General features: G+C 45.8%; 1 protein-coding gene across 6 annotated transcripts in view; it reads right to left on the bottom strand.

Annotated features, from left to right (window-relative positions):
* palld (palladin, cytoskeletal associated protein) overlaps window positions 1-27,241 on the bottom strand; it is a 508,296-nt gene that overhangs the window by 14,659 nt on the left and 466,396 nt on the right. For all 6 annotated transcript variants that reach the window (XM_070877935.1, XM_070877956.1, XM_070877941.1 and 3 more), the window contains 4 exons: window positions 26,152-26,301; window positions 19,321-19,415; window positions 10,020-10,152; window positions 1,375-1,582 (listed from right to left, as the gene is read on the bottom strand). In XM_070877935.1, the coding sequence (XP_070734036.1) occupies window positions 1,375-1,582; window positions 10,020-10,152; window positions 19,321-19,415; window positions 26,152-26,301 (586 nt within the window). The remainder of the gene's footprint in view (window positions 1-1,374; window positions 1,583-10,019; window positions 10,153-19,320; window positions 19,416-26,151; window positions 26,302-27,241) is intronic.

Genomic DNA, 27,241 nt, shown 5'->3' with positions numbered 1-27,241 from the left:
CTGATCCTCTCTCTCTCTCTCTCCACAACATATTCCCACTTTTCCCCCCCATATGCCTTGATGCCTTTTGTTTCTAGAAATCTCTCCATCTCCCTCTTAAATATATTCAATGACTTGGCCTCCACAGCCTTCTTTGGAAGAGTTCGCCCATTGCGTCAGCCATGGCTCAGTGGGCACTCATCTCCGAGTCAGAAGGTTATGGGTTCAAGCCCCACTCCAGAGACTGGAGCACAAGATGTAGGCCGACACTCCAGTGCTGAGGGAGTACTGCACTGTCGGAGGTGCCGTCAAACCAAGGCCCTGTCTGCAAAATATCACGTGACCCCATTTTGAAGAACAGGGAAGTTCTCCACGGTGTCCTAGCCAATAGGACAACGTGGAGAACAACATCAAAACAGACGATTATGGTCATTAATTCATTGCAGGCTGTGTGATGATGTGCATCAATTGGCTGCTACATTTGCTATTGAGGGATTGCAGCGAAGGTTCACCAGGCTAATTCCCAGGATGACAGGACTGACATATGAAGAAAGACTGGATCGACTGGGCCTTTATTCACTGGAATTTAGATGAGAGGAGATCTCATAGAAACATAAAATTCTGACAGGATTGGACAGGTTAGATGCAGGAAGAATGTTCCCGATGTCGGGGGAAGTCTAGAACCAGGGGTCACAGTCTAAGGATAAGGGGTAAACCATTTTAGGACCGAGATGAGGAGAATTGTGAGCATGTGGAATTCTCTACCACAAAGTTGTGGAGGCCAGTTCATTAGATATATTCAAAAGGGAGTTAGATGATCCTTTAGCTGTAAGGACCACAAGGGGTATGGAGAGAAAACAGGAATAGGGTACTGAAGTGATCATATTGAATGGTGGTGCAGGTTCGAAGGGCCAAATGGCCTACTCCTGCACCTATTTTCTGTTTTTTTTTGAAGCGTCATAGAAAGAGTTCAGAAAAAAAAGGAAGCTCGAGGTTTTAAAATTAATGATAGAGTGGATACAAAGAGAATGTTTCCACTTGTGGGGAAGAGCATAACTAGAGGCCATCAAGATAAGATGGTCACCTAGAAATTCCTTTACCCAGAGAGTGGTGAGAATGGGGAACTCACTCCCACAGGGAGTGGTTGAAGCGAATAGTATCAATGCATTTAAGGGGAGGCTAGACAAGCATATGAGGGAGGTGGTCACATTGACAGATTTAGATGAGGAAAGATAGGAGGAGACTCAAGTGGAGCATAAACATCAGCATGGGCTGGTTGGGACGAATGGGCTGTTTCTGTGCTGTATATCCCACGTCTGAACTTTGATCTGAAATCTAGAGCAGTGGAATTTTTCTCTTATGGGAGGTGGGAAATAAGGCAGCAAATTGTGATACCTGCAACTATTAGCTCGAGGCCGAACGAGTTCTGGCCAGCCCGGTTGGTAGCTATGCACATATACATCCCAGCATCCCTCGCAGTGGCTGGTTCAATGACCAGGGAGTGGACGCCGTTCTCCCGCACCAGCATCTTGTGGCTGCTGTCCGAGCGGATCTGGTCCCCATTCAGTTGCCATATTAGGTCTGGAGTCGGCAGCCCACTAACCTGCAAGAACATCCAAACGAAAGCCAGTCAAGCAAAAACACAAGAGTTTTTCCCCTTGCGGCATCTAGAATTCTGGAAGGTGTGAAACAGATGACAGATTAATCACACCACAGGATTACAACATTCTTCTGAAGTGAATTAGTGCTTTGTAAGCCAAGTCTTCTCCGCCCGAGGTATCAGTCTGAGCTGGTAGCACTCTCGCCTCGGAGTCAGAAGGTTTTGGGTTTGAGTCCCAATCCAGTACTAATGGAGTGCTGCACTGTCGGAGATGGTGTCTTTCAGAGGAGACGTTAAACCGAGGCCCCCGTCTACTCTCAAGTGGATGTAAGAGAAAAAAATCATGGCACTATTTCGAAGAAGAACAGGGAAATTCTCCTGTATCCTGGCCAATAATTATTCCATAACCAACACCACTAACAGACTATCTGCTCGTTTCTTTTGTTGCAGTTTGAGAGCTTGCTGTGCACAAATTGGCTGCTGCGTTTCCCTACATTACAACAGTGACTACACTCCAAAAGCACTTCATTGGCTGTAAAAGACTTTGGGATGTCCTGAAAGTATTCTCTTTTTTCCCCTTCATCTAAATTCTTTTGCGTTGCAAAACACTCCCCCGATGTGTGCATGTGCTACATGCCGGCTGTTGGGCTACCAATCTCAGTCTGCAACTGGGTGCTTGGTCCTCTGGGAGAAGGACACTGCATTTATACAGTGCCTTTCAAGTCCTCAGGAAGTCCTAGATCGTTTTACAGCCAATGAAATACATTTGCAGTGCAGTCACTGTTGTAATGTAGGGAAACACAGCAGCCCATTTACGCACAGCAAGCTCCCACAAACAATGCAACAATGAGCAGATCACCTGTGATTTTCCTCATTGTAGAAGATACCTCGTTTTCTAATCTGCTTGTTCTGACTAGAGGTCAGCGACCCGAAACGTTAACTCTGTTTCTCTCTCCACAGATGCTAGCCTGCCCTGTGGACTGGTTCCAGCATCCTCTGTTCAGATTTCTAACCTGCCTACCTTAGATGGGCCGAGCTCAGGAACTCAATAGGAAACCACAACCCCAGCTCATTTAGTGGCTGTCACAATAATTGTTTCAAATATACCTCTCGCTCAAAAAACACTCTTACTGAGGTGGAGAGGGAAGTACATGAGGGAGAAAGGAATAAAAGGATGTGTTGATAGGGGGTGATGAGATGAAGTAAATAATAAGAGTGTAGAGCATAAACCAGTTGGGATAATGGGCCTGTTTCTGTGCTGTAAGTTTTATGTATTTCTTAGGGATTTCCTGTTGAGAGGATGCAGTGTTTAAAGCAATGCAACACCTTTAGCTACACAAGATAGAAATTGCATTTTGGGGAAGAACCAAAGGATCTTCCCCATAAAAGATTATTGCACAAGATTAAAGTTCAGGGGGTTGGGGGCAATATATTAGCATCGATACAGGATCGACTAACTAACAGAACAGAGAGTCGGGATAAATGATTAATTCTCTGGTTGGCAACCAGTAACCAGTGGGGTGCCGCAGGGTTCAGTGCTGGGACCCCAACTATTTACAATCTATATTAACGACTTGGAAGAGGGGACTTAGTGTAATGTAGCCAAATTTACTGACGATACAAAGATGGGAGGAAAAGCCATGTGTGAGGAGGACACACAAAATCTGCAGAAGGACATAGACAGGCTAAGTGAGTGGGCAAAAATTTGGCAGATGGCGTATAATGTTGCAAAGTGTGAGGTCATGTACTTTGCAATCTTTCTCCATTTAAATAATAACTTGCTCTTTGATTTTTTTCTGTCAAAGTGCCGCTACCTGGGGGTACTTGTGCATGAAGCACAAAAGGTTAGTGCGCAGGTACAAGCCTCCCTGGTAAAGTGCGACATCACCACGGACACCTGGGAGACCTTGGCCGCAGACCACCCGAGGTGGAGAAAGTCCATCTGGGAGGGCGTTTAGCTTTTTGACGAAAAGAGCAAGAAGAGGCCAGGCGCAGGCAGCGGAAGGAGCGCGCGGGCAAACCAGCCCCACCGAATGTCTGTCGCACCTGTAACAAGGTCTGTGGCTCTCGTATCGGACTGTTCAGCCATCAAAGAACTCACTTTGGGAGTGGAAGCAAGTCTTCCTCGATTCCGAGGGACTGCCTATGATGATGACAGCAAGTGATCAGGAAGGCCAATGGTATCTTGGTCTTTATTGGAAAGGGGATGGAGTATAAAAGCAGGAAAGTCTTGCTACAGCTATACAGGGTATTGGTGAGGCCACACCTGGAATACTGCGTGTAGTTTTGGTTTTCATATTTACGAAAGGATATACTTGCTTTCGAGGCAGTTCAGAGAAGGTTCACTAGGTTGATTCCAGGGATGAGGGGATTGACTTATGAGGAAAGGTGGAGTAGGTTGGGCCTCTACTCACTGGAGTTAAGAATGAGAGGTGATCTTATCGAAACGTGTAAGGTTATGAGGGGCTTGACACGGTGGATGCAGAGAGGATGTTTCCACTGATGGGGGAAGACTAGAACTAGAGGGCATGATCTTAGAATAAGGGGCCGCCCATTTAAAAACAGAGAGGAGGAGAAATTTCTTCTGAGCGTTGTAAATCTGTGGAATTCACTGCCTCAGAGCTGTGGAAGCCAGGACATTGAATAAATTTAAAGACAGAAAGAGAGTTTCTTAAACGATAAGGGGTTATGTGGAGCGGGCAGGGAAGTGGAGCTGAGTCCATGATCAGATCAGCCATGATCTTATTGAATGGTGGAGCAGGCTCGAGGGGCCGTATGGCCTACTCCTGCTCCTATTTCTTATGTTCTTATGATACAAATTTAAATGGTGTAAGAGTAGGAATAGACTGGATGTTGGGCAGTTGTTCTTTACCCAGAGTAGTGAACCTCTGGAATATGGTGCCGGCTGATGCGGTGGGTGCTGACTTAGTCCACCTTCAAGAGGGAGTGGGACTGGTTCCTGACTGGGGCCCCCGAGATCACATCGTATAGAAGGTGAGTGTCTTTACAGGTAACACTTAGCCCGTGTGGCCTCCTGGACTGGCTTCCATTGCCCGAGAGGTCAGAGGGGAATTTTCCAGAGTATTTTTTCCCCGAGCCGTGGCTCAGTGTGTAGCATTTGTGCCTCTCGAGTCAGAACGTTGTAGGTTCAAGTCCCACTCCAGAGACTTGAGCACAAAAATCCAGGCCGACACTCGTGCAGTGCTGCACTGTTTCAGGTGCCGTCTTTTGGATGAGACATTAAACAGAGGTCTTGTCAGGTGGAAATAAAAAAATCCCGTGGCACTATTTCGAAGAGCAGGGGAGTTATCCTCGGTGTTCCGGGGCCAATATTTATCCCTCAATCAACATTAAAAAAATATTATCCGATCATTATCACATTGCTGTTTGTGGGAGCTTGCTGTGCGCAATTGGCTGCCTTTCCCACATTACAACAGTGACTACACTCCAAACATACTTAATTGGCTGTTAAGTGCTTTGATATGTCCGGTGGTCGTGAAAGGCGCTATATAAATGCAAGTCTTTCTTTTTACTCTCCCTGGGTTTTTCCTGCCTCTCCCAGGAGATCACATGGATGTGGGGGAGTAGGAAGTGTCTAGTCATGAGGCTCCAGCCATCGTGGTGTGGGGGGGGTGGCTGCAGGCTTGATGGACTTTTCCTGCCCGTCAATTTTGCATACATCTATTTAAACATGTACATGGTTCACTAACAAAAAAGGTGGCTTCAATTTAAAAAACCATCAGAGGCAAAGCGCTTCCCGTGGGAAAACATTCACACCCAGAGGAAATGTGAAGATAAGGATCCCCTTTGTGAAAGTTGAATGCAGGATTAAAACCAAGTTCCAGGTAGGTGTTAGACCAGCACCTGTGTGCACTTCGCAATACATTTGACACAAGCCCAGCCCAAAGCTTCTGTCTATGCTCAAGTAACAAGCCGCAGGAATTCTTGTTAAACCAACATGGTTACAAATTGGCTTGGCTTTCTAAACCTTGATCAGTCATTGTTGGGCTTGAAAGGGAAAGCTTTGTGCTGGTGGCAACAACCTTTTATCGAGAACACCGCACGGACTTGTTATACACAAGCGTGGGTGGGGTAATACAATGGACTTCACGGTGCAGATTTTTCCCAGGAGCTGCGGACACAGGTAATGCGTGACTTTACAGTGCAACAGTACGCTACTCAGCGCTCGGTTTTGTTCAGAAGCAGACAAGGCGAGTTACACATCTTTAATTTGGACTCAACTACCCTACAGGCACCTGACTCAGCCCAGACTGGGCTCAACCTCAAGTGTCTGATGTTACCCATTTTTAACTAGCGTTATCTCATTGGAAATTATACCTACGTGCATAATGTCTATTAAGAGCTGTTGTCAGAAATGCCTGGAGGCTACTGTGTTAACATCCTGGCTGACTAGCAGACCTGTAATTTACTACAGTCGGCAGTGCAGAAGTGAGTGAAATCCAGACTGATGCGACATGGGGTTTGAGAGAGAGTTTCCCCACCTCCTCCCTCACCCCAAACTTCATTTTTGTAATTACTTTTTGGTGACTCAGCATCAGGAAATAAAAATGCTTCAGCCGTTAGCAGTGAGCGTTCAACCAGAAACCAACAAACTCCCTCCATTTTGCCTTCATGAATGTCTTGCCCACCCGAGCTATACAATGAAAGCACAAAGTACTGCGATTGCTGGACAGGGGAAATACTCAGCGGGTCAGGCAGGTTCTGTGACCAGCATTTTCGGTTTTTATTTTTCAGCATCCGCAGTATTTTGTTTTGATGGTTCATTCACTTCTCTGCCAGGAATACCCAATCTTGAAGAAGTCCTGCTCTTCACTCTGTTGGGATCTCCCTTTGTCTCCGATACAGCCGGTCTGACCTGCTCAGTGTTTCCTGCATTCTGTTTTTTTTTTAAAAAAAGTGCATTTATATAACGCCTTTAATATCAGAAAACCTGCCAAACTGCTTCACAAAAAAAGTAAAACTTCCCCCTTTCCCCCCACACCCACCCAACCTCATCCTTGTAACCCAAACATGATGGCCGACTTCAGCCATGGCTCAGCGGGTAGCACTTGGAAGGTCATGGGTTCAAATCCCACTCCACAGATCGGGCCCATAATCCCGGCTGACATTCCCCGAGGAATGCACTTTCAGAGGTGCTGTTAAACCAAGTCTGCTTTTCCTAGAAGATCCCATGGCACTATTTCAAAGAAGAGCAGGGGAGCTCTCCCCAGTGTCCTAGTCAATATTTATCCCTCAATCATCACTAAAAAAACCTTGCATTTATATAGCACCTTTCACAAACTCAGGTTATTCCAAAGCACTTTACAGCCAATCAAGTACTTTTGAAGTGTCCTCACTGCTGCAATGCGAGAAAGGCAGCAGCCAAGTTACACACAGCAAGCTGATAATGTCTAGATAATCTGTTTTTGTGATGTTGATTGTCCAGGACAGTGGGGGTAACTCCCCTACAACAGTTTATCCGGTCATTGCCGTGTGTGGGAGTTTGCTGTGCCCAAACTGGCTGCTGCATTTACCTAAATTACAATAGTGACTACACTTCAAAAATACTTGATTGGCTGTAAAGCACTTTGGGATGTCCGGTGGTTGTGAAAGTCGCTATAGAAATGCAAGTTCTTTCTTTCACACAGTCATTCTGTACTGCATTATAGAAAGACTTGAATTTATGGGTAGTTCTGCCTTGTGGGCTCTCATCCACCTGAACAGGTTAGAAACTTCCTGACACACATCACACAAGACCCTTACAGCCATCGGTGAGGAGACACAGTCATTTAATGCCAGAGGTAGTGTTAGCCTTTTTAAAAAAAAAAGTGTAGACCCCATCGATTCCGTTCGTGCCAAGGTGATTTGCCCGCTCTGCCCAGTGGCTGGGGTAACCAACAAATGCCCGCCCGAATTGGAGGGGAGACCACAGATCTCAGGATAATTCTCATCTGCACCATGTACAGAGAGGGCGATTCAAAGGCTTGCACTAATGATCGATGAATCGATCAACATTTGCTGAGATTAAAGCCCTGGAACCGACTGCTGTCTGTAGGAGGGAGTGTTAAACAGGCCAAGTGCGTTCTCTCCCAGCTTAAAATTGCGCCAGAATGGGTCACCTCAGTCAAGTTGGTTGATACTTAAACCCACTGAGGGAAAACAACCCCTTTCCGAAGTTTAAAATGGAGCCGGGACGTGCTCAGCAAGTCAGTATGAAGGACTGGCAGCACTGGCATGATTACACAGGATGTACAGCACAGAAACAGGCCACTTGGCCCAACTAGTCCACTCGAGCCTCCTCCCGTCTTTCCTCATCTAAATCTATCAGCATAACCCTCTATTCCCTTCTCCCCCATTAGCTTGTCCAGCCTCCCCTTAAATGCATCGATACTATTCACTTCAACCACTCCCTGTGGTAGAGAGTTCCACATTCTCACCACTCTCTGGGTAAAGAATTTTCTTCTGAATTCCCTATTGGGTTTCTTGGTGACTGCTATATTGATGGCCTCTAGTTATGCTCTTCCCCACAAACATTCTCTCTGTATCCACTATTACCTTTCATAATTTTAAAGACATCTATTCGGGCACCACTCAGCCGTCTTTCTCTTTCTTCTCTGCCACCCCCCCACCCCACGGGAAAAGAGACCCAGTCTGGTCATCCTTTCCCAATACGTATACCCTCGCGTTTCTGGCATCATCCTTATAAACCTACTCTGCACCCTCTAGAGGCTGCGCAAGTAGGTGCTTGAATTGCACAAAACACCCGGTGTGTAACACAGTTTAAGCGGCGTCTCTGTAATTGGCACCTATGGTGACTTCAAATGGTCAGCACTACAGATCCGATACAGGCAGCTGCTGGGAATAAATGGTGACGGTGTGTGTGTGGTGGGGACTGTATTGGGCATGATGACAACACCCAAGGGTACATTATGCACAACACCCAAGGGTACATTAGTTACACAAGATGGGTTAAATACAAAAAAAAAGACACTTGCGTTACACAATTTCTGTAGTTTTTCCACACACAGCCAACAGGCAAAGCACGCTTGCCCTATGTTAGGTTTTATCTTGTACTGGCAGGATTTCCTTTCGACTTCAAACAGGACATATGGAAAGCAGCCTTTTATGACAAAAAATGGACCTCAACCACAATAAAAAAAACATTTGTATACAAGGGATCATCGAGCAAATGAGGGCTGAAAAAACCTTCATCTGGAAGTCTTTAAGTTTTGCGGGTGACCCCAGGTCACCATCATCACAGCAAACATCAACAAACGCCACAAACTCAAATATAAACTGATGCTTAAACCAGATGTATAATTTACTTGCCTCTTGATGTCAGAATTACAGGACCTCTTCCCCTTCAGGGTCAAGGGCGATAGAATCAGAAATTCCAGCACAAAAGTATCCAATCAGCCCATTGTGCTGATGCCAGTGTTGGTTCACATCAGAGCCAGCTACTCAATCCCACTTTTCTGGTCTTTCTCTGAAACCTTTAATAGTTTCCTTCAATACTCCTCTAAATGTCATGATTGGAACCTCGACCGAACCCCTCATCTGAAAGGCGGCACCTCCGACAGTGCAGCACACCACTGGAGTGTCAGCCTAGATTTTTTGCACTCCACTCTCTGGAGTGGGACTTGAACCCACACGCTGTGTCTGCTGTGGCTCAGTGGGTAGCACACTCACCTCAGACAGAAGGTTGTGGGTTCAAGTCCCACTCCAGAGAGTGGAGTGCAAAATAAAAAATTAAAAAAAAAAATCTAGGCTGACACTTCAGTGCAGTACTGAGGACGCACAGCACTGTCGGAGGTGACATCGTTTGGATGAGACGTTAAACTGAGGACCTGTCTGCTCTCAGACGGACATGAAAAAAGATCCCATGGCACTATTTCGAAGAAAAGCTGGGAAAATTATCCCCGGTGTCCTGGCCAATGTTTACCCCTCAATCAACATATTAAAAATGTTTTTCGGGTCATCATACTGCTGTTTGAGGGAGCTTGCTTGTGCACAAATTGGCTGCCAGGTTTCCTATTGTGAACCTGTGGAATTCTCAACCACAGAAAGTTGTTGAGGCCAGTTCGTTAGATATATTCAAAAGGGAGTTAGATGCGGCCCTTATGGCTAAAGGGATCAAGGGCTATGAAGAGAAAACAGAAATGGGGTACTGAAGTTGCATGATCATATAGAATGGTGGTACAGGCTCGAATGGTCTACTCCTACACCTAATTTCTATGTTTCTATTACAACAGTGACTGCATGCCAAAAGTAGTTCTTGGCTGTAAATCGCTTCATGTGGTCATGTCAGGCACTATATAAATGCTTTCATTTTAACCTTCTGACTCCGAGACGAGAGTGCTACCCACTGAGCCACGGCTGAAGTGAGAGAATAGAACAGATCAGGCCATTTCTTTCTGCCTTTGCACTAGGTTCCAGTTACCTTGCAGTCCATTCTGCAGAGTTTCCCCTCCTGAATTATCATGTCTCCTGGTGCCTGCAAGAAGTGAGGTCGGAAGAAGCGCTCCTGGATGGCTTCGGTTTCCTCTCCGCTGTCCCTGGAACGGGATCGGGGTCTAAGGTCAATACAAAAAAAAAAGTGTTGGCAGGAACAAATTTTTAATAACCCCATCGTTCGAAGAATATGATTACCCAGTATTAAAAATATATCCGAGCCAGCCCAGCCTACACTTCGATTTGTTAGTTTACCCATTTGCCACAATTCCCTTGATCAAAAGCTAACTTAGGCTAGTGACCCGATAGAGCTCTTTAAAAATTATGAAGGGCTTTGATAGAGTAGATGTAGGGGGAAACCTTCCCACTTGTGGGGGCCCAAAACAGAACAGGATACAAGGGCTAGTGAGCCTCCTGCTTCTATTTCTTATGTTCCAAAACTCATGGCCATAAATATAAAAGATAGTCACCAATAAGAAATTCAGGAGAAACTTCACCCAGAGAGTGGAACTTGCTACCACATGGGGAGATTGAGGCGAATAGCACAGATGCATTTAAGCAAATCTAGATAAACACGAGGGAGAAAGGAATAAAAGGATATGCTGATGGGGTTTGATGAAGAGGAGGAGTGGGAGGAGGCTCGTATGGAGTGGTTGGGTTGAATGTCCACGTTGAGTGCTGTACATCCTATGTAAACTGAGCAAGTATTCCTCAACACTTTGGATGCCAGTGGAACTCAGGTAACAGGTTGGATAACTAATGATAATCAAGGGAAGGTGCTTCATCTTTAGCCATGGCTCAGTGGGTAGCACCCTCACCTCGGAGTCAGAAGGTTGTGGGTTCAAATCCTGCTACAGGGACTGGAGCACAAAAAAAAATTTAAGTTGACACTCCAGTGCAGTACTGAGGGAGTGCCGCACTGTCAGAGGTGCTGTCTTTCGCATGAGATGTTAAAATGAGGTCCCATCTGCTCTCTGGTGGATGCAAGAGATTCTATGGAATTACCCCCAATGTTCTGGCCAATATTTATCCCTCAATGAACATTAAAAACACAGAATATCTGGTCATTATCACATTGCTGTTTGTGGGAGCTTGCAGTGCGCAAATTGGCTGCCGTCCTTCCCACATTAAAAAGTACGTCATTGGCTGTAAAGTGCTTGCGGACGTCTGGTGGCACTACATAATTACAAGTTTTTCTTTAGAAGGTAGTGTATGTAAATGAGAAATGGTCATTTGGTCCAAGTATTCAGCCTCCCCAGGTGTGTACGGACCCAGGAAGGCATCGGAAAAGCCTGTTTTCGGCACGCAATGCGCATGTACTGAAAACCATTGTGCAAGAGGAGGCCTTAGGACCAGTATCTCTGGCGAGCATTTGACCAAAAGGTAATATGCATCTTTTCTCCCATTCTTAGTCGAGTGCCTGCAGGAAGAAGAAACTGGGATTTCAGAGCCATTCTTTTCATCAAGAATTGGCAGCAAGCCAAAAAGGGGGCAGACATTCGGATGGGTGACCAAAAGCTTGGTCAAAGAGTTACATTTCAACAGGGTCACTGCATTAGTCCCTTGCTGCTCCCACTGTACAATTTGCAACAAGAGTACATTTTGGAAAAAAAAGGAGAGTGTTTGGGTGGGTCGACCCAGCACAGGCTCGACGGGCCGAATGGCCTCCTCCTGTACTGTAACCATTCTAGGATTGCTGATTACTCACTGGATGGTTTCAGTCAACGGTAAGCGATTATCAGCAAATCTAAATCAAATATACTCAGACGTGCCTGCAGGTCTAAGCTTGTATAGATCACTGGCGAGGCCACGTTTATCATACTGTCTGCTATTTTGAGCACCCTGCCTTCATTAGGGCATTGAATGGGGAAAGAAAGAAAGAATCTGTGACTTGCTGCTCTGTGTCTTCAATCAGCTCTGTGCAATATTCTACCTCGGAGAAAGTTTCAAAATTCTTATCCGGTGTTCAAATCCCTCCATGGCCTAGCCCCTCCCTATCTGTAACCACCTCCAGCTTTACAAACCTCAGTTATCGGAGCTTCTCCAGTTCTGGCCTCTTGTGGATCCTGGATTTTCAGTGCTCCACCACTGGCGGCCGTGCCCTCAGCTGCTAATGCCCTGAAATTCAATCCCTAAACCTCTCGATCAAGTTTCTCCTTAAAACCTACCTCTGACCAAGCTTTTGGTTACCTGCCCCAGCTTTTGGTTACCTGCCCCAATATCTGTGGTTCGGTGTCAAATTTTGTTTGACCACACTCCTGTGAAGCACCTTGGGATGTTTTTAAAAGCATCTTAAATAATATGTATTGTTGTTATCTTAAATTCCAACTCACCCCAGTTAGATTCTGACAGTACTCAGTCAATCAGCTGAGAGTCAATAGGTAGCAGGCTCACCCGAGTCAGAAGTCCCACTCCAGGGACTTGAGCACAAGAATCTAGGTCGACACTCCCAGTGTAGTGCTGAGGGAGCGCTGCACTGTCGGAAGTGCCGTCTTTTGAATGAGATATTAAACTGAGGCCCCGTCTCTCAAGTGGACGCAAAAGATTCCGTGGCGCTATTTTGAAGAGGCGCCGGGGAGTTATCCCAGTGTCCTGGGACAATATTTATCCCTCAAATCAGAAAAAAAAACAAACAGATTATCTGGTCATCACCACATTACTGCTTGTGGGAGCTTGCAGTGCGCAAACTGGCTGCCACATTTCCTACATTACAACAGTGACTACACTCTCAAAATACTTCATTGGCTGTAAAGTGCTTTGAGACATCCGGTAGTCGTGAAAGGTGCTATATAAATCCAAGTCTTTTTCTTTCAGCCACAGGCTGCTGCTGAGGACCCAGACCATTCCCCCAGTGTATGGAGGGTCTGTGAGAGAAGACAATTAGCATAGATGCATTTAGATGGCTAGAGGCTCGTGTGGAGCATAAACACCAGAATGGACCTGCTGGGCCGAATAGCCTGTTTCTGTTCTGTAAATACTTTGCAACGCCCGAGGGCAGGCAGGGCCTCGGTTTTAACATCTCATCTGAAAGACGGCACCTCAGACAGTGCAGCGCTCCCTCAGCAGTGCAGTGTCGGCCTAGGTTTTGTGCTCGAAACTCTGGATGGGACTGTGAATCCACAACCTTGTGACTCGGAGCCACGGCTGATGAGCAGACTGAAAGATTCCCGCTTTGATGGAGAGATTGAAGAATATCTCCAAGTTAAAACTTCAATATCAATTTACAGCATAAAGCACAGCTGCACAAGTAGATCTAGTTTGTTGCATTTGAGTCAAACTTAAAAAAAACCCTTTGTCCCAAATGAGTAAGTGTGAGCCTAAGCTGAATGAAACACGAGTTGGGTCTTCGGACAAGACACTTGGTTATAAACTCCAGCTGGATTGTCAAACAGAATCAGGCATCAATTACGGAGGTCAGCAAGCGAGCCTTCCCCAGTCAGCCTTTAAACACTTTCAGAAAAGCTTATTTGAATACACCCGTGTCTCTCCTCACCTCCTGCACCCGCCCCAATAACTTATAGAAGCAGCAAGAAGATAGGTCACACACACACCATCACTCGTTTTTAAAAAGACACTCGTGTCTCTTTAAATGAGCAGAAACGACACAAAACAACCCCTGAAGTTATAGAAGTTTACAGCACAGGAGGCCATTCGGCCCATTCATGTTCGTGCTGGCCGACAGAGTTATCCAGCCTAATCCCACTTTTCAACTCCTGGTCCGTAGCCCTGCAGATTACGGCACTTCAAGTGCACATCCAAGTACTTTTTAAATGTGGTGAGGGTTTCTGCCTCTACCACCCTTTCAGTGAGTTCCAGACCCCCACCACCCTCTGGGTGAGAATAATTCTCCTCAAATCCCCTCAAAACCTACTAATTACTTTAAATCTTTGCCCCCTGGTTATTGACCCCTCTGCTAAGGGAAACCGGTCTTTCCTATCCAATCTATCCAGGCCCCTCAATTTTATACACCTCAATAAAAGGTCTCCTCTCAGCCTACTCCGTTCCAAAGCAAACAACCCCGGCCGAACCAATCTTTCCTCATAGCTATAATTCTCCTGTCCAGGCAACATCCTCATAAATCTCTGTACCCTCTCTAGTGCAATCACATCTTTCCTGTAATGTGGTGACCAGAACTGCACGCAATACTCAAGCTGTGGCCTAGTGTTTTATACAGTTCAAGCAGAACCTCCCTGCTCTGGGGAAAGACTAATTGGAGAGTCAGCACCAGTACGACAGGTCGAATGGCTTCCTTCTATGCTGTATGATTCGATGATTCCAGAAGGTAACAAAGGCAGAAACTCTAGTATATCCTAGGCAACTAAATTCATTTGGGTGCTAGCGAAGCTGAGAATTAAAGGATAATGCCCTTGTGTAACCAGGATTGGTCAATATTCAGTATTGATGTACATGGTGAGGTTTGTTTACAAGGAGTATGCACACAGGAGCCAATAATGAGTTACTCAAAGAAAAGGTTGAGGCCATAAGAGGAGCGGCCTCTGGACAGCATGGTGGCCCTGATCTGCGAGAGACCATCAGCGGCAGGTCGGAGCCATAAAAGGAGCGGTGAGCAGCCCCTGGAGCAGCGTGGTGGCATACCACTGCAAGGTACAGTGCGAGCAGGTGCAGGAGGGCTACAGCAGCAAAAAGAGGGCGACTAGATTGGACGTCATCAAGGTCCAGGTGGGTGATTGGAGCAAGGGCAGATACAGCAGGAGCGGCAAGGCCGGGGCGCTGGAGTGACGAGTGATTGTGGAGTGACGTAATCGAGGCCCAGGTGAGGAGTGAGTTCAGGGCCCAGAAGAGTCAAGGGCTCAGGGGCAGCATGGGCCAGCCCACACTGTGATATGTGTGCACACTAGGTCCGTGCAGCAGAGCTGGTCTCCAGTCGTTTTGGTTAACCCTTACCAGTGGATCAAGACCTAGCTCTGTCAAGCCTGTGTGGTGGCTGGTGTGCAACGGCCACCACACGTTTATAAAAAAAAATCCACGCACAGGCATCTTTCACCCTTCAAGATGTAGTTTGGGACCTGGAATATTAGGTCCTTCATTGAAGCACCTGTGAAATCCCTTTTTGGCATGGAAGCAAGTCATCCTCGCTTCGAGGGACTGCCTATGATGACGACTACTCACAAAAAAAACAACTTTCATTTCTATAGTGCATTTCACAACCACAGGACGTCCAAAAACTTTATAGCCAATGAAGTACTTTTGAAGTGTAGTCACTGTTGTAATGTAGGAAACGCAGCAGCCAATTTGTGCACAGCAAGCTTCCACAAACAGCAATGTGATAATGACCAGATCATCTGTTTTTGAGGTTGGTTGAGGGATAAATATTGGCCACGTCATCATGTAGAACTTTCTTGCTTCTCTTTGAAAGTGTGCCATGGGATCTTTTACGACCACCCGAGGGCATAAGAACATAATAGGAGCAGGAGTAGGCCATTCAGCCCCTCGAGCCTGCTCCACCATTCAATAAGATCATGGCTGATCTTTTGTCAACGCCACCTTCCCACAATATGCCCATATCCCTTGGTTCCCTTAGTATCCAAAAATCTATCGATCTCTGCCTTGAATATACTCAACAACTGAGCATCCATAGCCTGAAGAGGTAGAGAATTCCAAAAATTCACCACCTTCTCCCTTATCCTGAGACTATGCCCCCTAGTTCTAGACACCCCAGCCAGGGGGGAAAAAAAAACCCCAGTATCTACCCAGTCAAGTCCAAAGAATTAACATCTCATCCAAAATACAACTTCTATAAACAGTGCAGCGCTCCCTCAATACTGCACTTGAGCGTGTACTCTAGGCTGACGCTCAAGTCTCTGGAGTGGTACTTGAACCCAACGCCTTCTGACGCAGAGGTGAATGTACTAACCAGAGAACCTCAGCAGAATCATGAACACTAGTGCAAAAGGCATCCAAAATCAACTGAGCAATTAGCAGGTAGGAGCCCCAAGCTGGTGTTCTATCAGAGAAAACAACAACTAATCCAAACACAATTTTTAAAAAAAGTGTACGTCACAAAGTTAAAGTCTCATAGGAAAGGATCGTGATTTTCCAATTCAGTGCAGGAACTGTTTCATTTTCCTGTGGTTGCAATCGTTGGACGAACTCGCAACAGTTTCTTTCATTCATGGAATGGATAGATGGGCCTTGCTGCTTCACAAACTTGAGAAAGTGCAGGAATCATTGGGAGAGGTGACCACAAGCCATCTCCGCATCTAAATCCCTCCATGGCCTCTTCCCTCCCCATCTCTAACCTCCTCCAACCCTCAGAACTCTGGCCTCTTGCGCATTCCCCACTTCCTTCACCCCACATTGGGTGGCCATGCCTTCAGCTGTTTAGGCCCAAAGCTCTGGAACTTTTCCCTTCCCCTCTCCACCTCTTAAGACTCAGCTTAAACCTACCTCTTTGACCAAGCTTTTGGTCACCTCCTAATACCTCCTCACGTGTCTGTCAAATCTTGTATGATGGCGCTCCTGTGAAGCGCTTTGCTATACTGAAGGGGCTATAGAAATATCATAGGCAGTCCCTCGGAATCGAGGAAGACTTGCTTCCACTCCCAAAGCGAGTTCTCTGGTGGCTAAACAGTCCAATATGAGAGCCACAGTCCCGGTCACAGATGGGACATACATTCGTCAAGGGAAGGGGTGGGTTGTGCCAGTTTGCCACGCGCTCCTTCCGCTGTCTGCGCTTGACCTCTTCACGCTCTTTGCGTTGAGACCCAAAGAGCTCAACGCCCTCCCGGATGCACTTTCTCCACCTCGGGCGGTCTTCGGCCAGGGTCTCCCAGGTGTCAGTGGTGATATTGCACTTTACCAGGGAGGCTTTGAGGGTGTCTTTATAACACTTCCGCTGCCCACCTTTGGCTCGTTTACCATGACGGAGCTCTGCATAAAGCATTTGCTTGGGGAGTCTTGTATCTGGCATGTGAACTATGGGGCCTGCCCAGCGAAGCTGATCGAGTGTGGTCAGTGCTTCAATGCTGGGGATGTTAACCTGGACGAGAACACTGATTTTGGTGCGCCTGTCCTCCCAGGGGATTTGCAGGATCTTGCGGAGACATCGTTGGTGATATATCTCTAGCGACTTGGTGTCTTCTGTACATCGTCCATGCCTCAGCCATACAGGAGGGCGGGTATTACTACAGCCCTGTAGACCATGAGCTTGGTGGTAGATTTGAGGGCCTGGTCTTTGAACACACTTCCTCAGATGGCCAAAGGCTGCACTGGAGGAGATATTGAATCTCCGCATCAATGTCTGCCTTTGCTGATAAGAGGCTCCAAGATATAGGAAATAGTCCACGTTGTCGAGGGCCGCACCGTGAATCTTGTTGGTTGGAGGGCAGTGCTGTGCAACGGGGACAGGCTGGTGGAGGACCTTTGTCTAACGGATGTTAAGCGCAAGGCTCATGCTTTCATATGCCTCAGTGAATACACTGACTATATCCTGGAGGTCAGCCTCAGAATGTGCACAGACGCAGGCATCGTCCACGTACTGCAGCTCAACGACAGAGGTTGGGGTGATCTTGGACCTGGCCTGGAGGTGCCGTAGGTTAAACAGCTTTCCTATGGTTCTGTAGTTTAATTCCACTCTAGCGAAGAGCTTGTTGATTGTGAGGTGGAGCATGGCGGCGAGGAAGATTGAGAAGAGGGTTGGAGCGATGACGCAGCCCTGTTTTATAAATGTAAGTTGTTGTTGAGAGCAAAGCTTGACTGGTTTACTGATTCAATATCAGATTATTGCCTTGTTAGTACAGGCCATTTCACACCCAATTACCAATGGCAATTTCATTCAGAAAAGGTTTTAAAAAAAACTGAAGAAATAAAATAAAATCACCCGTCGACAAACCCAGAAACTGAGGCTGTCATTATCTTCTCAACCCTGGAAATACACAGCTGGTTCTAAAGGGAGAGACATGTTGATACTTCAGGAGAAATGCTTCAGAGATAAAGAAAAAAAAGGGAGCCTTGCATTTCTATATAGCAACTTTCACAACCTCAGGACGTCCAATAGCCCTTTACAGCCAATGAAGTACTTTTGGAGTGCAGTCACTGTTGCAAGGTGGGAAAAGCGGCAGCCAATTCACACACAGCAAGCTCTCACAAACAGCAATGTGATAATGACCTGAATCTGTTTTTTTTGCGTTATGTTGATTGAGGGATAAATATTTGCCAGGACACTGGGGATATCTCCCCTGTTGTTCTTCAAAATAGTGCCATGGGACCCTTTACATCCGTCAGAGAGCCTTATCCGAACGACAGCACCTCCGACAGTGCAGCACTCCACTGGCATATCAGCCTAGATTTGTGCGCTCAGAGGGACTTGAACCCACAACCTGCTGAGAGAGAGAAAGAGAAAGAGAAAGAGAAAGAGAAAGAGAAAGAGAAAAAGAGAAAGAGAAAAAAAGAGAAAAAGAAAGAGCGAGAGAGCGAGAAAGCGAGAGCGAGCTGCCCACTGAGCCACAGCTGATACAATAGTCATACTCAGCAGCCTTACAGGACCACCTCCAATGGAGTCACCCTTGAAACGCTAACCCGTTTTTTTTCTCTGTCAGGAGCCGACTTGCTTGCTGCATAATTGTAGCATTTTCTTAATCTCCATTACAAAATGAAAAAGGATGAGGTGCATCACCAAGGTTAAACTTGTGTTGAACTTTGGTCAGATCAACTTGGGAGTACTGTGCACAGTTCTGGTCGCCATAATATAAAAACGATATATAAAGGAACTGATTAAGGTGCAAAAAAAAAAAAAAAAGATTCACAAGGATGATACTAGAACAGAGAGGTTGTATCCATAAGGAAAGATTAAACAGGCAGAGGCTCTTTTCTCTGGCAAAGAGAAGGTGGAGAGGAGACCCAATCGAGGTCTTTATGAAAAGGCTTGATAAGGTAGATGTGGAACAAATATTTCCACTTATGGGGGGGGGGGGGGGGGGGGGAGAAAGAGGAGACCAAAACTAAGGATCATAAATATAAAATATTCACTAATAAATTGAATAGAATATTCAGGAGGAAAGTACAATATCACAAGGAGGGATGGAGGCGAATAGCAAAGATGTATTGAAGGAGAAGCGAGATAAACACGAGGGAGAAAGGAGTAGAAGGATACGATGATGCGGTGAGATGATGAAGGGTACTAAAAGGCTCATGTGCGGCATGAACCTGTTGGACTAAACGGCTTGTTTCTGTCCTGTAAATTTATGTAAACATCTATGTGCTTGAGATTTTGGTAGAGGGGTGGGTTTCGTCAAGATGTCTGCATGCTCCAGTGTAGGAAATAAAGTTACCTTCGTCCAGGTGACTGTCCGGCTGGGGAGCGGGGAGAGCGTCCTCTCTGGCTTATGGTTTGAACCATCAAACGTCCTGTGCAGCTAGTCCTGCCCTGTGAAACAAGGGAACAAAAACCAAAATGGTTATGTATGTAACTATGTAATACTTGCCACTAGAGGAAAAGACTGTTGGAGTCCTAATGGTCACCTGCACACACATGCAGGGCCAGTATAAAAAGTTGGCTGCCATGTTGTTTAGGCACTCTGGAGTTGTAATAAAAAAGGAGACTCAGGTCGCACTAAATTTAGCTCACAGTACTCAGCCTCGTGGAGTTCTTCTATACATAAAAATATTCATGGGCGGTCCAGTAGATCACTAAATGGCACAGATCTCAGCGCTCCTCCAATTCTTAGCCTCTTGCACAGCTGAGATTTCCTTTGCTCCATCATTGGCAGCCGTGCGTTCAGCTGCCTGGGCCCCAAGCACTGGAACTCCCTTCCTAAACTTCTCTGCCTCTCCACCTTACAACCTACCTCTTTGACCAAACACCTGCCCTAGTATCTCTCGATATGGCTTGGTGTCAAATTTTGTTTGACAACGCTCCAGTGAAGCACCTAGAGACGTTTTATTACGTGAAAGGTGCTGTACAAAATATAAATTATCGCAGAACACGGAATAATCTTATTCAGAAAAATGCAATTTTGAATCACACACTACACCATGACCATTGGCTAATACTATAGTCATTAGCTGCAATTGGATGTTGATGCCATCAAGCTGGGCACCATTGTTCACAAGCAGTGCACCAACCGTGGACAATGCTGACCGAGCCCAACATACAGCAAGATATCGAAGGCTACGCACAGTTCTCATGGTTCTCGCTATCCTCCTATACCTCGGCTAACTACACAGAATTAACAGCACAGAAACAGGCCAGTCAGCCCAATGGGTCTTTGTTGGTATTTGAGCTCCACCCAAGCCACCTTCACACATCCAACCCCTTTTCTCCAGCTTCCTTTTATTATAGTAGTCGCCTCAAATCACTCCTTGTGATGGCGAGTTCCACATTCTCACCACTCTCTGGGTAAAGAATTTTCTCCAGAATTCCCTATTGGATTTCTTGGTGTCTTCTATTTATGGTCCCTAGTTTTGGACTCCCCCCCCCCCCCGCCACAAGTTTCTCTGTCTAGCCTATCGAACCATGCATAATTTTAAAGACCTCAATTAGGTCACCTCAGTACAGGGCTCAATTTTCCTCAGTGATTTGCACTTTTTTTTGGAGCAAGCTGCTCTTTTTGGCCCAAGTTGAAAAACCAGTTTCCCCAATCAATTTGCACCAGTGTAACTCAGTTAGTTACGATTTTTTTTAGGTCAGTTTTTTTTTCAGCCAAAGGGGGCGGGAACCATTTAGGCAAGTTTGGCCAGCTGAGAGTTACTCCAGTTCTGCTTATGCCAGCGTATGTGTCCTCTGCAGAAAAACATTCGAGAGTTAAGGAAATCGGCGCAGGTAAGGAAATTGGCGCAGCAGATGCCCAGACACAGTAAAAGAATTGAAAAACACATAGCAGCAACTTACCTCCAACCCCGCCCGAAGACAGACAGAAAGGCAAGCCCTAGTAAGCAGAATTCTAAGCATTTTACCATAACTGTTGGGGATTGAACCAGGTACCTTGCTGTGTCGTGAGGCTGAGTCGCTGGTTTCAATGACCAGGAAGGATTGGATAGGCTGGGGTTTGTTTTCTTTGGAGCAGAGGGAGACTTGATTGTGTATTAAATCATGAGGATCCTAGATAGAGGGGATAGGATGGACCCGTTTCTCTTAGGCAGGTCAATAACCAGGGGGCATAGATTTAAAGTAATTGGTAGAAGGATTGAGGGGATTGAGGAGAACTCACTGCCTGAAAGGGTGGTAGAGGCAGAAACCCACATCGCATTTAAAAAGTACTTGGATGTGCACTTGAAATGCTGTAACCTACAGGGCTATGGACTAAGAGCTGGAAAGTGGGATTAGGTCGGGTAGCTCTTTTTCGGTCAGCACGGACACAATGGGCCGAATGGCCTCCTTCTGTGCCGCAAAATTCTATGATCTGATAATCACCCAAGCCAATGAGGAAACTGGCGTGATACAGTTATTGAAGAATCGGGTTTACCAATAACCTATACTACACAGTTGGACAAAATCTGTGAAGAGATTGCGGCTAAAATCCTTCTGTACAATTTCAGACATGAGACACAGAGACAAAAAACGAAGGAAATGAATTGTTTACATATTTCTGGGGCGTTTGGGGTTATGTTTCACGAATCCACTGAAGTGTGTGTGTGTGTGTGTGTGTGTGTGTGTGTGTGTGTGTGTGTGTGTGTGTGTGTGTGTGGTCTATTGAATGTAATGTAGATGGAGTCAAGAAATCCAGTCCAATAACATTTTAAAAAGATACAAGTCAAAAAAACTTTGCGGTGCAGTTAATCAGTTAACCCAGTGGAGACCCAACAAAGTCTGATTACCGGTATCCAACAGAGTATGGATCCATGGGAGGCTATCCTGTTAAAACACTGCATTAACCAAAGGCAAGACACACCTCTTGTTTTATCACCTTGTGTAGGTGGTAGGCCTTCTGCTTGAACTGCTGCAGTGGTTTGATTCAATGGAATGGCTCGCGAGGCCATTGCAGGAGGGCATTTAAGAGTCAAGCATGGCGGCGTGGATCTGGAGTCACAAGCCAGACTGGATAAACAGAAATTTTCCTTTGTCTAAATGGATAGTGAGCCAATTATTATTTTTTTTAAAAAACTGACAGACAGCTTCACAACCACTTTTACCTGTGTTTCTGGTACTAATGTTTCCCACATTACAACAGTGACTACACTCCAAAAATACTTCATTGGCCGTAAAGCACTTTGAGATGTCCGATGGTCGAAGGGTGCTATATAAATGCAAGTCTCTCTTTTACTCATTCTCTGGATTATCAGTCCTCGCCTCGGTTATTGGATTAGTAATCCAATCACCACACCATCGTACCCGATATACTTGTAAAGGGAGACGACAATTTTTAATGGCCCTGAAATTCCGATGTCCCGGGTCCGTACAAAGTTTCTACGGACCCAGGAAGGCATCGGAAAAGCAGGTTTTCAGCACGCAATGCACATGCACTGAAAACCGGCATTTCCGATATGTCAAGTTTCTGGCTTGACAGATCCTCCATATCTCACGAGCGAGGGCACTTGCAGGGCAAGATTTCCAATATTACGAATATCTTGCCCTGAAAAAGCAGGCGTGTAGCCTACTTTTACAGGCACAAGATTTTAAAAACATAGGAAAAACATTAAAATAAAAATTATAAAACTACATTTTTGTTAAAACCCTGCCCACTCAATTTTATTTTAAACCCTAACCTTTTTAAAAAAAAAAAAAAAATCGGGAATTTTTTTAATTTAAAAACTGTGTAACATTTTTAATTTCTGTTAGTTTATTGTGTGAGGTGTTTTTTTTTAATGTTTTGTATAGAGTTTGTGCGTTTCTCTCATTCATAGATAAATCTCCTATTACTATGAATGAGAGAATACTGGCCTGTGATTGGGTGTCCAGGCACACATGACTCCTGCGGACGTCCCAACGTGCACGCGCTGCGCGTCATTGGGAGAGGAGGCCTGTGAATCGGAAGTCCCAACATGCGCAGCAACTCCAGGTAAGTGCGCAGTTTATTTCTATTTTTTCAGGATTTACCCGTGGGAAGCCCTCCTCGGAATTTCAGGACCATTGTAATACAGTGCAGATAGAGGTGCGGAGATTGGCGAGGAGGGGGCGAATGGGCAAGCAGGCCATAGTGCGGGACAGGTGGCCAGTGACGTTTGTTGAATGGCAGAAGGCTGGCGAGGAGAAAACTTTGGCAGTATAGCCAGAGGACCTCTATGAAAAGGGGTGAGATCAGGGTTAAATACTGGTCAGTGGTGGGCTCCCCTACTGACTAATGCAAAGTTCTTTCTCTACTCCTTGGTGAGGGGGTTGCAACAGTTGTTTTAGAGTCTAGACGCAGGATAAATTAAAATGGGAATGGTCAATTGACCCACCGATCTAGAAAAGTCTATAGTCCCCCTCGCTGGATCGAAGAAACAACCTGTCAATTCCAAGGTTTTTGTCCCTACGTGGGAAACATGCGATGTGAAATTTGGGCCAGTTAGCACAACAACAACAACAAGTATTTATATAGCGCCTTCTTTAACGTAGTGAAATGTCCCAAGGCGCATCATAGGAGTATTAGGAGATAAAAATGACACCAAGTCGCACAAGTAGAAATTAGGGCAGGTGACCAAGCGCTTGGTCTTAGGTGTAAGTTAAGAAGCGTCGAAGGAGAGGCGGAGAGGTTTAGGCAGGAAGTTCCAGAGCTTGGGGCCCAGGCAACAGGGCAGAATTAGTAGAGCGCAGACGACAACTTGGGTGTGGGGAAGTGGGGGGGGCGGGAGAGCTGGAGGAGATAGGGAGGGGTGAGACCATGGAGGGATTTGAAAATAAGGATGAGAATTTTGAAAATCGAGGCGTTGCTTAACCGGAAGCCAATATAGGTCAGCGAACACAGGGGTGATGGGTGAACAGGACTCAAAAAAAGGTATGATGCTAATAATGACAAGGTTGTGGGTTTAATCCCTGCGCTGCCCTGCTTGATACCGCTTTGCTTGAAACCCGGGCGATTCATTATTTTAATTTTACCCAGAAGGTGGATCTCACTACCACATGGAGTAGCATCATAGATGCCTTTATGGCGAAGCCAGATAAGTACATGAGGGAGAAAGGAATAGAAGGATATGGTCGATAGGGAGAGATGAAATAGGGTGGGAGGAGGCTCGTGTGGAGGCTAAACACTGGCTCGGACCAGTTGGGCTGGATGGTCCATGCAAAAGGGAGTTGGATCAATACTACCTGTAGTTGAGAAGGTAAGGAGGAAAATTTACATTTATTAAGATATCAGCACTGTATCATTTCCCCCACTGCCCTAGGGGAAGAGAGGCTCCTTAGAATTGGACTGCTGGTGGAGGATGAGGGAGGGGGCGTGGGGTGCAGGAAGGGGCTGTAAAGGAAATCCATGCTAGAATAAAATCGCAGAAAGAAACTGGATGGAGTGGAGCTTTGGTAGGTGGGGGGTGGGTTAGGATGTGCTCCCATTCCTCATCCTGATCATAAATTAAAAAAAAAATCAGACTTTGTTGGGTCAGAACTGGGTTGACTTGATTATCTGCAGTCCAAAGACATTTTTGCTTCATACCATGTTTTAATGTTATTTTATTGGAGTGGATTCCTCGACTCCATCTACATTACCTTCGGTAGACCAAACAGGAATTGCAGTGGGTTCAAGAAACAGAACTACAATCTCCCCGAAATTATAACAGACCATTTCCCCCTGGTTTTGAAGCAAATAGATTTTCTGTCTTGCTTTTATTTCATTTGGAAACGCAATACAAAATCCAGTCACTGCAGAACATTTTTTTTTTTTAAAGCCAGAGTCTCTATAGATTTTGCAATCCCATTTTTAAAAAAAGCACCATTGCCCAAGTTGCCTTTCACCCTATCACAGACCTTCACTTTTGTTCTTTTCTACCCTCCCCCTTTCAGTGCTCCTGAAGAATGCGTTAATTTCAGACAAAAGGGAGTTAGATGTGACCCTTACGGCCAAAGAGATCAAGGGTGTATGGAGAGAAAGCAGGAATGAGGTACTGAAGTTGCATGATCATATTGAATGGTGGTGCAGGCTAGAAGGGCCAAATTGCCTACTCCTGCACCTATTTTCTATGTTTCTGACGAAGGGTCATCGACCCGAAGCGTTAACTCGGCTTCCTCTCTCCACAGATGCTGCCTGACCCGCTGGGATTTCCAGCATTTTGTGTTTTGATTGGTCATTGACTTTGCCCGAGCACTGCACCACATTATAATGCAGAGGTCAAAGGCATTAGAATGTACAGTGGACAAGCGCTCTACAAACGGACCTCAACGTAATGGGATGGAGGTTAAAGAAAAAGGAAAACTAAAAATAGATGGAAACCGTAACATTTAGAGCTTGCGAGAGCTGAAGAAAGCGGGCACAGAAGGGAGAGCTCAAACATCGAATGAAAGAGGACCCCAAAAAAGTCATGCACCACTAAATCAGCTACAAAGCTAAGGCACATGCTCACATCCAATTTTGCCACATGCTACATTTGCAAACAGTTCATATTCCTCGCCACCCACTGCCTCAAAACATAATAGGAGCAGGACTAAGCCATTTGGCCCCTCGAGCTTGCTCTGCCATTCAATATCATGGCTGATCTCACCTTGGCCTCAACTCCACTTCCCCGCCCGCTCCCCATAATTCTTGACTCCCTTATTGTTCAAAAATCTGTATCTTCAGCCTAAATAAATTCAATGACCCAGCCTTCACAGCTCTCCGAGCTGGAGAATTCCACAGATTCACGACCCTCAAGAAATTCCTCCTCATCTCAGTTTTAAATAGGTGACCCCTTATTCTGAGACTATGCCCCCTAGTTCTAGATTCCCCCCCATGAGTGGAAACATCCTCTCTGCATCTACCTTGTCAAGCCCCTCATAATCTTACATGTTTCAATAAGATCACCTCTCATTCTTCTAAACTCCAATGAGTATGGGCCCAACCTTTCTTCATAAGACAACCCCTTCCTCTCAGGAATCAACCTGGTGAACCTTCTCTGAACTGCCTCCAAAGCAAGTATATCCCTCCTTAATTGAGACCAAAACTGTACGCAGTACTCCAGGTGTGGTCTCACCAATAGTTGTAGCAGGACTTCCCTACTTTTATGCTCCATCCCCCTTGCAACCATGTCTAAACCTGTGAAGTGACTCCACTTACCAGTGGGTTGGCCACCATGACGGTATAATTTCCATCATCGTCTAACGTGGCGGCTTCAGTGTGGAGGGAACAAGTTCCATCTGGCTCTCGGTGAATCTGGTAGTGCTCACTGCGCTTGGAAATTTGTTTACCATCTTTGAACCAGTAGACCTGCCGGGAGGGAGAGCAAAGACAAGAGTAGATAACTAGTGCTGAAAAGGCAAGAATAGTGATCTTCCCTCCGCTACCTGTAATGCATTCATCCAGACATTCGGGGGAGGGAGGAACAAGGAGCGGTCTGTTGTAACAAAGATCATCCTAGATTGCATCACGCAAAAACTTTGCCAATAAACAGTGAGATTATAAAGACGAATCACAACAACATTAATTCAATCAATATTCAAGTGTCAGACTCAATGTTAACAAAATGATGTTTATTAGAATTCCTGCTAACTACTATATCATACTCAGATTGGACAGGAGCAAACATCGTCATCTACCAAGCTTCTTGTTCCTGCTCTTCGTGTCAACTGTGGCTCAGTGGGTAGCACTCTCGCCTCGGAGTCAGCAAGTTGTGGGTTCAAGTCCCACTCCAGAGACTTGAGCCCCAAATAAATCCAGGCTGACACTCCTAGTGCAGTGCTGCACTGTCGGAGGTGTCGTCTTTCGGATGAGGCCCTGTCTGCGCTCTCAAGTGGAAGTGAAGAAGAGTAGGGGAGTTATCCCTGGTGTCCTGGTCAATATTTATCCCTCAATCAACATAAGAAAAATGATCTGGCCTTTATTACGTTGCTGTTTGTGGGAGCTGGCGGTGTGCAAATTGGCTGCCGCATTTCCCACATTACAACAGTGACGAAATGTTAAAAAAAAAGTACTTAATTGGCTTTAAAGTGCTTCGAGTCATCCAGTGGTCATGAAAGACGCTATATAAATACAAGTCTTTATCTTTTGTGACAGTGACTTTCATACACCTCTTTCTCCGCCGCCCCCCCACCCTTTTAACACTCCCAAGTCAGAAACCAGTTTCTGTAGGTACATTCAGAATTGATATCCACACATGCAAGAGTGTCAGTGATAGCAAGTAAATTATGAGTAACAACTGGTGTTCCCG

The sequence above is a fragment of the Pristiophorus japonicus genome, chromosome 1, assembly GCF_044704955.1.
Source record: "Pristiophorus japonicus isolate sPriJap1 chromosome 1, sPriJap1.hap1, whole genome shotgun sequence".
Lineage (NCBI taxonomy): Eukaryota > Metazoa > Chordata > Chondrichthyes > Pristiophoridae > Pristiophorus > Pristiophorus japonicus.
Note: the sequence above shows the minus strand (reverse complement) of the source record. Positions and strands in the feature narration are given on the sequence as shown.